Genomic DNA, 13137 nt, shown 5'->3' with positions numbered 1-13137 from the left:
TCTCTCAATAATTTCTGGCAAACCACAACACTCTTCGAAATATCATCATGCCACGCTGAGTCCAGCAGTAGGATCACTAACGTGATCCTGTAAGGATCAGTGGAACCATGGTGGAGAGAGTAGATAGTTTCAGGTACCTTGGAGTTCACATCTCGCAGGACCTGTCCTGGTCCCGCCATACCAACTCCCTGGCAAAGAAGGCTCGTCAGCGTCTTTACCACCTCAGACGCCTAAGGGACTTCAGACTGCCCTCCAAAGTACTGCGGAACTTCTACACCTGCACTATCGAGAGCATCCTCACGGGGAACATCACAGTCTGGTTTGGGAATAGCACCAAGCAGGACAGACAAGCACTCCAAAGGGTAGTGCGTTCAGCAGAGCGCATCACTCATATGGAACTTCCTGACCTGCAGACCATCTACTACAAGCGGTGCCAGACCAAGGCCAGGAAAATTGTGAAGGTCCCCACCCATCCCAACAATAGACTCTTCTCTCTGTTGAGGTCAGGGAGGCGCTTCCGCTCCCTGAAGACCAAGACAGAGAGGCTGAAGAGGAGCTTCTTCCCACAGGCCATTCGGGCCCTGAATCACGGAAACTGATAAACTGTGGGGACCACCACCACCACCATGTAACATGACTGTATATCTGTACATCTGTATATATAGATTTATACTCAATTACCCTGTTACACAACAACTGTAGATATGTTATTATACAAAATGGATCTGTACATTCTGTAGATTGTGTACATATATACCCAACCATATACATTGTACATTGTGTATATAATCATAATATACATATATTGTACATACATTGTTAATATATTTTTGTACATACATAGAATATATATATATATTTATCTGCATATATATATTTTTCTCTATGCACCCTTGTTTCTCGTCCTCAGTTTGGACAGAGCACTCTCCACCATTTCACTGCGCGTTATATTGTGTATGACTATGTATGTGACGAATAAACCGAACTTGAACTTGAACGTGAACAACTCTCATCCTTCGAACATACTCTGAAGACTGAAGACCTAGCCATTTGTTCAGAAGGTCATGTTCCTCATTGGAAGTCAGGTTTAGTCCTTCTAGAGCATTCACAAATGATGATTTCCATGCCCAGCAGTTTTTTAGGGCAATCATGAAACTTAATGAGACCAGATGTGACAAGCTCCCGGCGGACTAGGTATCTAGACATATCACTAAACCCTGTATGGTATGGCATTGATGTTATGATGCATGGCTATGACAGGTGTCTGTGGATGGTGCTGACCTTCCTGGGTGCGAAAGGAACTGTATGTTTGTGAAAATGGTTGGTGGGGCACGGTGGGTTGGTGGGATCTGTTTGCCTTTGTATGGCTCTCTAAGTAGATAAGAGGTTGGTGTGGCTTTTGGGCGATTACCATTTCCTTGAGCAAAATCATGACTTTCAACAACAGTTATTTTGTCTGTGCTTAGTGGTACACAGTAGCCATCATGTGACTGATTTAGTGATATGTGATCTTTGTCTTCTGACTGCCGATGAAATTGCAATGTGGAGTGACACTTGACATAGTCACTTGTTCTCTTCCCTTTAGAATCACGAGGGATGCCTGAGACATCTTAGCCTTACTACTCTCACCTAAATCCAGCTCAGCCACAGCAGATTCAAGAATCTCAACCTCTGCCGAGGCAGCAGCAACTTGCTTTTCATGTTACAGAGTAGTAAGTGCAGCTTCCGTCTGTGCTTCCTGCACTTCCTGCATTGGGCCCTTTCTACCATGAGCTCTGTCTCTCTTTTAACATAAGTAGAACGAGCGCGTGCTGCCTCTGCTCTGGCAAGAGCCTTGGCAGCTATGATACTTGCCGATGACCCGCTCTTAGAAAGGCTTGTTATAACAGACCTAGTGTCAAAGGGTTTTTCTGTTGAATCATTAGGTTGAGTAACTTGCTGCATCTTCGTGTTTTCACCACCGTCCATCTTTGCGCAGCTATAACCTCTCACAGGTGGATGTCGTGCCGGTCAATAACTAATTCTCGAAAGGACTGCTGAGTTGACCCTGCAGTGCTGATGCTTTTCACTACTCTGTCCCCTATGTGTGTGCTGGCACGAATCGACAGGTTCATGAGATCTAAACAGTGAGATCTGGAAGGCTTGAATGAAGACAAGCAGTGAAGTAAAGTTTAACGTTCTTTACTTGTATATCTTGAGCAACATAAGGTTCCAGGGTTTCACTTTTTGCTTTGTGAAACTTCCTTTGCTTTGTGCTTTTACATCTTTACACACTTAAATGATGTTCTGCTTAACAAATGCAAATTAAGAGTTCCAGTGAACATCATCTTGGTATAAACATGGACACTGTTGAAACATTTTGGTCCTACAGTAGCAAATGTTTAACTTGAAGTGCACAGATAAAAAATTCAGTTTACATATTAGCATACAGTTACCAATACAAATACGTGCATTAGACAAATGTAGTGCAAACACCAAAGAGAACAGAACTTAAATGAACCGATGTCTGTCTATATGAACAACAACCAATGAGGCAGACAGAGTGTAATAAAAAACACTGGATGGCTTTGAACTTCCTCAAACTTAATAGTAATAAATCTGAAGCCATTCTCATAGCATCTCCTTCCACTCTCAGTAAAATTTGTCAACCCACTCTATCTATCCTTGGTTTTATCACCTGCTCTGTAACTCAGGTCCATAACCTCAGTTTTATTATGGACTCTTGAGGCAAATATTAATAATATTACCAAAATTGCCTTCTTACACCTTAAAAATATCACCAGACTGCATCCCACACTCCCGGATTCTGTAGCTGAAACTCCATCTCATGCTTTTATTACAGCCAGACTGGATTACTGCAACTCAGTAAGTGCAGAATTCAGTGGCAAGAGTTCTCACGCACACCAGATCACAAGGAAAAAACAAACAAACAAAAAAAAACCTACACTGGCTCCTGGTCCATTATCGCATACAGTAGAAAATCTTACTCATGGTTTTTAAATCTTTACATGGTCTGGCTCCTGATTACCTTTCTGCTCTGTTGTCCAGACACAATCCCTCATGGCTGCTCCGGTCTGCAGATGCTCTTTTGCTCTCTGTTCCTCCTACCAAACTACACACGTATGGTGATGGAGCTTTTAGAGCTGCAGGCCCAAAGCTATGGAACTCCGTCCCCTTGCACCTCCATATCTGCCCATCACTATCCACCTTTAAAAAGCATTTAAAAACGTTTCTCTTTCAGACTGCCTTTACTGATCTGTAAATCCTGTTTATATCTGTTGCCTCACTCCTTTGGTATTTTATCATAGTTGTCACTCATTACTGTAACTTTAACCATGTCTTAATCTTTCATTTTATTTTCATTTATCTACTTTGTTGTCATTTTATTATTCTTGTGTTTTACCCTGTTATTCTTTCTTATAATTCTTGTCATGTTTTCATTTGCTATTGTAACGTGTCCTTGAGTGTCCTGAAATCTACTTATAAATAAAATGTATTATTATTTTTATTATTATTATTATTATTATTATTATTATTATTATTATGACTGTGCATCAAAACCCGACTGAGCAGTTCTCTGGGGCATAAACCTGAATTAGCAGTTCTCCAGCCAGGTTCTCACTGATCAAGGCAGACCACAAGACTTGCTGAAATAGAAGGCAGAGGGGTTACACTTATTGATAATCAGTGTAACTCTTTACAATCCCATGTTAATATCACACCAAGTATTCATGCATTTTTACTAGTTGAATTTTTCCTGGCTGCAAAATATATCTTGGCAAACTTGGCATCAAAAAGAAGTGATGAGGTTTGAGTGGTGACATTTTATTGGCGAGGCTTGAGTGGTATGATTTGAGTAGTGCTCCCTAAAATAAGTGTGATATTAATGAGATTAATTAAAACATTGTCAATTGTTAACCTGCCAAAGTGTCATGCTATAATTATCATCATCATCACCCCATTTATACCAGTTCGTATGTAGTTATAGCTAACATTGTATATACGAGCTCTAAATTAATATCTTATGTTGGGATTATAAAAGAATTGGAGCTAATGTAGGATTTTGCATTAAGAGCACACATATGAAACAGGCATCTATGAAGCAGGATATCCAAAACTAGTCCATCATTATTGAAGATAAAACCTATAGGTTTGAATATAAATAAACTTACTGTAAAGTTATTTTTTAGGAAAGAACTTGCAGAATTGTAAATATAACAATACAAACAGTATTTTTTTCTCTTTAAATTACATATGATAGTCAAAAACATCTAAGCAGTGTATGCCTCAATTATTTGTTAATTACAATTAACAAATTCATTTAGTATAATCAACTCAACTACAATTACAGCATCAGAAAAGGTCAAATGGGAAGCTGTCATATTTCAGAGTTTGGCACTGCCTGGCACAGGGTTGGGCTGGCTTACTCCAGTCCATTCAGACCTCCCTCTTCTCAATATAGACCTGCCCCTTCTTAATACAGACCTGCCTTGTCTCAATTTATTTAAAACAACAAATGCCAAAATTGTACAAAAAAAGACCTTGCGTGAAAGTTGCAATATTATCCATCTTCAGGAAGACAGACTCAATAGGTAGAGTAGCACTATTATGACCATTAACTTTAATTATTCTGCATATATATGAAAAGTGCAGCATCGTGTTCTAAAATAAAAATCTATAAATAGATATGATGTTAAATAATGAGGATCAACCTGCATCCTGTTCTAGGTCTATTACAATAGCAGACAGTAATTAGCATTACTTCCACTATAAATCTATTTATCCAGAGATAAATATGTAACCTACACTAGATGGTGCAGATGACGTTGAGTTTCTGAGTATCTGGCAGGCTGACCCACTGCTTACTTCCAGACTGCACTGCTCCTGATCTCTCTCCATTGCTGCAGTCTTCCACTCCTGTCCTGTTCTCAGGGGCCCAGTTCTGGTACCAGATACACTCTCCACTCACCCAGTACCAGAAGCCCAGGGTGCGGGTGTGACGCAGACCCAACCACACATTAGGAGTGGAGACATTTTTAGTGACGGTCTCCACCCACTCCTGAGTTTCATTAGTGAGAACAGACACAAGGTCCACATGATTCTCTCTGCAGTATCTCAGAGCGTCTCTCCATGTCATCTCCTGTTTAATCAGAATCAGTGGGATCTCTACAGCAGGGAGAGAACGAACGATTCATTTTAGATTTTTAAATAATGCACATATAGTTGTACATATGGTGGACTTTTATTCTACATGTTTTTTTGTTTGTTTTTCAGCTCTGTCCAAATCCAATATTTTGGTTTACTCACACTGAAGTAGTGTGGGAGTGAAACCGTTCCAAACACAAACTTTAAAAATGTGTTGGACCTAAAACTGCTGTACTGCATTTAATCATCAAGGACTACTCACTTCTATAGCAAATAAATGGACATGAATAATTGCAGCCTGCATCATTCCATTTGTATGACTGTGAATTGTATAACTGCACACAGTTGTCACTCCCAGTGTTGTTTGGCTCCCCAGAGCCCCAGTCACTGTATGTGAAGTTACTCCCATCTGACCAGACCCAGGTCTGTAGGGACACATTAATACCTGATCAGTACATGTTTATAAACACTGCACTCTCAGTACTCATTAAACACAGTAAATACAGTGATCCTGCAGTCACATGGGGATTGTAGTGATAAGCTGTTTAAATACTGAGGTTGTAACAGGATTTACAATTGCAGGTGTAAATTGACTGAACAATGTTTTCCTAAAAGGTTCTTCAGCTACCAGTTATTGAACCTTACTGATGTAAAATGTTATTTTATCTTATATTATTTTACAGCTAATTTTGTAAAATGTCTGAGAGATACAGTAAGCACGTAATTCGTTAGAGAAAAATATCTAACTGATCAGTTACCTAGGAATGCTCACAAAGGCAGTAAACATGACTGAACACCAATTTATACTGGAAACAAATAATAAAATGAACATGTCTGTGAAGATCTGCAGGAACATCTATAAGGGTTGGCACCAGGCTGAGGCCCCCTCCAGCCACCAGAGGGAGGCCTCGAGTCAACCATACCACTAATCAGGTTTAACTCCCAACAGCTGGGCTAGATCTTATCTAAGCCCAGTGACCCAGTGCTGGGTTTTTGCTAAAGTTTTGAGTCAAGCTCCTAGCCGGTAACTTCAGGTATTGAGGTCTGTGAACCCTCGTGCTACACCTCACTTCTTGTCTGTGAGGGTGTTCGTGTTTTTACACATCCCCTCCCCTCTCCAGTTTTCCCTCTTGAGTCTGTCTCTCTCCCAAGGCTTCCCTTAGCCATTCAAATTGCTCCCTGTTTTCTGGTTTTGTTTGGGAAGTTTTAGTTTGAGTTTTCCCCAGTGCAACAGGGTTGCCATTTCTTCCTGTGGTGTCCTTTGTTCTCCCTTTTTCCACGCTTGGCGTGGTGTTTAATTTTTTTCCTTTTGTTTTACCTGATCCAAGGTCTAACTGTTCTGCACACAGACCCACCATTTTTAGAGTGTGGTTGCTCACCCAGTAGGCTGTTGGTATCATCATCATCCAGCTGAGCTGGGTTTAAGCCCACCTTACAACATCTTTGTTTATTTGTTTGTTTGTTATACAATAAACAATAAAAACATTGAAAGATTATCACAAAATAAATGTTTTCAGTATGCAAGATACCCAGATAACGTACCACTCCGGCTACATATTCCACCATGCAACCAGAGCTATCTTTGTCATGTACTACTGATGTACATAGTCTGACATTTTGACTCTGGTTATGCTCAAAATAGCCTAATACATATTATATACTGTCACAGAATGCTCCCCTTCCCCCTGGTCACATGCTTTGGCCCGCCACATGCAGTAGGAGTTCAGTGTTAGTCTTGTTTGTAACCATGGCCCTGTTGTCAGAGCACACCTGCACATGCTTTAGTGTTGTAATGTCTGTGAATTTTAAACCGTTGCTGCTGTGTGCGTCTTTGTCATTCTTACGTTGTCGTAGCCTGTGTTAGTGTTCGTGTTTAAATTCACAAAGTTCTGAGTTATTTGCGTTCGTGTGCACCATTTTTGTGAGTGCCATTGTCTTCAGCGTATGTCAATAAACGTCTATCACCGTCAAGGGAGTCTGCGTCCCGCTCCTTGCCCTGCAGCACTCGGACCGTTACATATACTGAGTGCAGTATGTAGTATACAATATGTATTAGGCTATTTGGAACATAGCCAGAGTCAAATGTCAGACTGTGTTGTTTCTGCCTAGGGGATGTCATTGCACACTGTACACACACTAGCACAATTTCTAAGCCTTTTTCCTGTGTAAGGAAGCACCTTGGAGTTTAAGACTTGCATAAAGCCTTTTATTAACATGGTAACTATGTAAGTGTAAGCAGGTAATAGAGAAAACGTGCAGTTTACCAGGGGTGTGCCTACATGTTATACAACATGTACACGGCCCAGATGTTACACATGCTGGGTAAGAACACTGTACTGTCTATCTATTTATGTTCTGTTTGGTTTTATTTAAGTATTTTATTTATTTCTTGTGACTTGATCTTAGGGAACAGGAGTTTGGGTTTTGTTTATTTGTTTTGTCTGTGGCTGATCACCACCTGCTGACTGTCCTTCAGTTCTACAGTGTATGTGGTAAATACTGAACACTGACTAGAGACCCAGCTTGGTCCCTTTGTTACATGTTACTCTTCCATTTTGTGATTCTTGTCTAATACACACGGTTGTTCATAGCATTTGTGTTCTGAATCAACCTATCATTCTACACACTTTCCACACCTGACTCATGTTTTCATAACCTTCACTCCCTAGAATTACTTCTTCTTTTCAATTATTTTTTGGTTTAACACAATAGAAACCATTAAGAGAGCATCTACATTTACATTGTACTGATAAAGGAATTATAATGTTATTATAACGATGTTACAATGCTTTTAACTCAATGGGGTTTAACCCATTAAGAACCATTAAGAGATCTAAATGTGCATTGCATTGTTGTTATATAGTTATTGTGATTCTATTAAAAGTTGCTTACAATGTTTTTGTTCTGGTCACTTTGCTGTCTCAGTCCTATCCAGTAATTGGCTGCTGGCAGTTTTTTAATTAGCGTGAGTACAGTATCCATTTCCTCTTGGGTCTCAGTAGTGGCCAGATCAGTGTGATTCCCTCTGCAGTAGTTCTGAGCATCAGTCCACGTCTTGTTTACTTCCACCACATAAAACTGGCGAGTCACACACATGACTAGAGCCCACAGTCCTGTTAGAATCAAAAACTCCCATGAGCAGGACACAACAGTTATGAAACATGAGAGTTTTGGAGATAAAACTGTCACTGACCTGAGAAAAGCAGGATGAAGTGCAGTGATGATCCCATGACTGTGGAGCACAAGGTGTGGAAGATTCAGGTATTAAACAACAGTAATCAACTTTGATCAATCCTTCTCGTCAGCATCTCATTTCAGTGATGTCAAAGGAAAGGTCATTCACAGGAACAATTGACACTTAAAAACACTATCAGGAATGTCGGAACATTACAGAGACTTCCAGCAGGAAGTGTTTAAAAGCATTTAAAGTCTAAAGACATTTCTGTTCTAATATTCCCATAATTCTGATTGCATAAATCACAAGGAACCAGATTTGAAAGCTATTTAGTGTGACGTCTCAAGGTAAACAAGATGCGGGGAAGAGGCACGATCAAACACGTTTTTTACACCTACGAAAGACACATAAAGCACAACACTCATGCTCTGTACACCTTAAACACCAACTACAACACAGGAGACATATATACACTCAAGACGATTACATATAATACAGAACAGGTGGACGACACAACAGGGCGTGGCAACACAGGCGAACACACACGAAGACTTTTGAGGAGGGGGAGGGGCCTTAATGTGACATTTAGTTTGATTACTTGTATTGTTTGTAAACAACTGATTAAAATGGAACAGAATCGTTTTGGAAAAAGGACACAAACAAAAACTGCATTACACATTCCTGTTTGTGGTTTTAAATATTACTTTATTGTGTTCTGCTTTAACTGTCTGATCAGTATAAAGATGCTGTTTCTTGTTTCTTAGTATTTGCTTTGAAATTGCTTTGCATAAGTGAGTGAATGCTTGGCATATAGAACCAGAATTTTTAGCAAATTACCATATTTTTTGTAGGATTTTCCTGGCACCTTAATTAGTACCCTAATGATGCATAATTTCATTTATTGTTTTCTTTTTCTAGCCTGAAATTTAAGAAGAAATGGCCTACGCTCTTTAAAGTTCTTTATAGAATTTCTAGAATCTCTTGAACTTTTTGATGCCAGCTTAATGTTCCAGAAATGCAGTACCTAATTAAATAAATGATAAACCCCTATGTTACTGAAAGCACAAAATTAGCGATTTCTGAAAAGTTATCCAGTTCACTAGTCTGAAATATTATTGTTCAAAACTGTGTTAATAAAATATCCTGATCCTGATCATTTTCAGTAGCTTACATAGTTGTATCTACCTCAAAGATGGTCAGGGTTTTTACTAATCTCAATAGGACGTTACTTCACCAGAAATACTGAAGACTTCCCATCTTCTAACCTGTTAAGTGAGGAACAGCTACATTTTATTCCAACATTTTATTCCTGAAATTCTGCTTTTTCATTTTAAATGATTGTAGTGACTTTTTAACAACACAGCAGCAGTTAGGAGTTTCTAAAACACTAAAGGACTGAAGTGGGAGCATGTTGTTACTTTACTAAAATTCACATAGTCAGTATTCAATGTATAGAACAGCCATAAATCCGATGTCAGTATTGCTCCTTTAGCGAACTTTCAGTATGTTCATGAACAGCTACTACCTTTTTCCTTTCTGAAATGTTAAGAACAGGTGTTTTTTTAATTAAATAAATCAGAACCTATATGAGCTTAGTATTAGTATGTTTGGAGTTGTTACCTCTTACCGATTGTGAAGTTTCCCAGTTACTCCATGTCTGTGTCCTGCAGTATTTCGCCTTTTCTCTGTGCACTTACAGTATTTTGCTTTATTTTGATGCTAATTTGCATGAAGTGTAGACAACAAAATGCAAATGAACACACATATGTAGACTCACTGGAGACACAAACAAATGCAGATTATTTACTAAAGAGTTTGGTTCCCACCCATTCAGTTTATCTGCAATATATGTGACAAATTAAGTTTTATGATTAAATATATTTCAGTAAATATACCCTGATAAGAGGATCTTTCATAAAACAGAATATTAATTAACTCCTTAAAATTACAAAAAAGTAAAAATATCATATTTATATATCACACCTGTGACTTCATATTTTAGAATCACTACTTTATGACTCATGACTATGACCTCATATCTTGCTCTGTGTGTATCTCTATAGTCACTGTTTCTTACAATTTGCATTTTCAGTGTCAGTAATGTCTGTCTGTAATTTTGAATCAAATTTAAGAATCATATGGAAAGGTTTTTAGGCTTGTGCACATGCATCATATTGCCTGCAACTTGTTGTCCAAACACTTTTGTCACACTAAACCCTGAAAATTAAAATAAATAAACTGAACCTTTTTCCATTTATTTTACATATTATAATCCTCCACATTAAAGTGAAAATAAAAAGTTCTGTGCTCAGGAGGATATTGATCCGGAAGATGAAATTGACATTGACATAAGAATGAAATAATGAAGAACCCAAGAGTGTGGAGTTAAAAACATAAAGGATGTAGAAATTAAACATACACTCATTAACAAGCAAGATACAATTTATATCTTCCTAATGAGAATATAATGATGCTATTTAAAGACAATCACATTACATGAAAATATGCATCACTTAAAATCCCACAGTCACCAATTCAATCCAAATGATTCTGTTAGTCTTGATATGTCTCCTGCAGTTATTTGTTTAGTGTAATTAAAGATAATCTACATAAAGGTTTATTATTGTTTATTGCATAATGGGTAATAGTTGAGTCAGTATACAGGGGCCAGAGAGAATAGAAAAGATTCTTGTTCTCATCACATAAAGAGAGCTAGCATGGATGAGACTGGTGTTGCCTGCCTGTTGTGTTTAATCAATAAAAAAGTTTTAAAAGCCGCTTGAACCTTTTGTTGTCACCTGTTTATACAAGCCCCTCTGAGAGACACTGTACAAGTCCACTTTACAGAAAAGGTTTCCCCTCTTACATTAATATAAGACCACTGAACAGAAGAGGTTTCCCCTCTTACACTAATATAAGACCACAGTACAGAAGAGGTTTCCCCTCTTACACTAAAATAAGACCACAGTACAGAAGAGGTTTCCCCTCTTACACTAATATAAGACCACTGAACAGAAGAGGTTTCCCCTATTATATTAATATAAGACCACTGAACAGAAGAGGTTTCCCCTCTTACACTAATATAAGACCACTGTACAGAAGAGGTTTCCCCTCTTACATTAATGTAAGTCCAGTACAACTGTTTCATTCTTTTTACTTCTCCAGCCTTTTTACATGCTGATTTACATGAAGTTCCAGAAATGCAAATGAGTATTGATGCACCACTATAGAATTTTCCATGCGTATAGAACAACCACACACCCTTTCTGAAAGGTTATCCAGTAGTTTGAATAATGTCTAATGTTTGAAAAAAATTGCGTCAGTTAGAGTCCTTCTTGGACAGCCAGACTGAACATCAACTGTTCATCCTCTCACAGTGTCAAATATATAAAACCCCTGCTCTAATCTGTTCAGTGTTCTGACCTCCACAAAACTGCATTTCATAAACACTGAATCACTTTAAGAAAGTTCATTTAAAAATGTTTAGTACATGTTTTTACTTGATTGCATCTACAACTGTCTTTTTCATTGCAGTAAACTAGTACTCAAGTTTTCCAAAGTATTTTAAAAAAATGGAATGGGCCAAGTTACTGTACTAAACGTCATTGATCTAGTAATGTATAACACAGATGGCATACATTTAACATAAACTAAAAAAAATTAAAAATCAGCAATAAATAAATATATAACATCAACTAAAATGTACATATAGGTGTGGGTGTATACATGCAGGATGAATAAATAAAATGAATTAATAGTGTAGATCTAGAATGATGTCTGTTTATATATATATATATATATATATATATATATATATATATATATATATATAAACTTTTTTAAAAAGTATTTTCTTACCTATAACTGATTGTGTAGCTCCTCTATTAGTCTGTGCTTGGGTCTGCTGTGTTTAGCCTTTGCTCTCTGTTCTTATAACTAAGCTCCCTACAACTGTTTCTTTGTATCAATTTTTGATGCCTATTTACACAAATTTGCATTTACCAAAATGCAAATTAAGATACATCAAATACAACAGTATCTGGCTATTACCAGAGCAGGGAGGAAGCCCCACCCCCAGACAGGCAACAGTAGGGCTCTTAGGAACAGCACATGACTGACAGATGAGGGCAAATTACAGAGACCATTACAGAGACCATCCTGAGACCATTACAGAAATCATCCTGAGACCATTACAGAGACCACACTGACACCATTACAGAGACCACCACCCTGAGACCATTACAGAGACCACCATGATACCATTACAGAAACCACACTGAGACCATTACAGAGACCACCATGATACCATTACAGAAACCACCATGATACCATTACAGAGACCATACTGAGACCATTACAGAGACCACCCTGAGACCAGACACTGTGCAGGAGAGGATGGACTAGGCAAATGAAAGGAAGTGTGTCTGTGTGCTCATAGAGGTGGACTGAAGAGGATTTGTACCTTGGTCTTTGGGTGTTTGTGATAGGTCTATAGTCGAGGTGTAAGGCCTACACACTCTGTGTAAGGTCTACAGTCTCCTCCCTGGGAGACCTGTTTGATGTTTGAAAGATCTGAAACACACAGTGACCCCAGGTAACATCACTGATGTGTCCAAATGCATCACTAGATGTATAATTCAAACTATATGTATGCTAATATATGACACAAGGGAGAATACAGGGAACAAGGCCCTGACTCACTCACTCACATTCACAAGTTCAAAAGTGCCCAATGTCCAGAGTCTCAATCAGTTTAAAAACATCAGTAAAATAAGCTGTGTGATAATATTTAGTGCAAGAACCTGGTTGTAAAATGT

The 13137-nt window shown here is 38.3% G+C and overlaps 1 protein-coding gene across 1 annotated transcript; it reads right to left on the bottom strand.

The window, feature by feature from the left end:
- Window positions 1-4554: 4554 nt before the first annotated feature.
- On the bottom strand, window positions 4555-8373 carry LOC145643441 (C-type mannose receptor 2-like). Its single transcript, XM_081694694.1, has 4 exons — window positions 8339-8373; window positions 8038-8258; window positions 5408-5570; window positions 4555-5166 (listed from the first exon to the last, which is right to left on the bottom strand). The coding sequence occupies exons 2-4, from the start codon at window positions 8239-8241 to the stop codon at window positions 4808-4810; spliced, it is 726 nt and encodes a 241-aa protein (XP_081550820.1). The 5' UTR covers window positions 8242-8258; window positions 8339-8373; the 3' UTR covers window positions 4555-4807.
- Between the last annotated feature and the right edge of the window lie 4764 nt (window positions 8374-13137).

The sequence above is a fragment of the Electrophorus electricus genome, chromosome 13 (assembly GCF_041902795.1).
Source record: "Electrophorus electricus isolate QZ-2024a chromosome 13, ASM4190279v1, whole genome shotgun sequence".
Taxonomy (NCBI): Eukaryota; Metazoa; Chordata; class Actinopteri; order Gymnotiformes; family Gymnotidae; genus Electrophorus; species Electrophorus electricus.
This window is presented reverse-complemented; position numbering and strand designations above follow the sequence as displayed.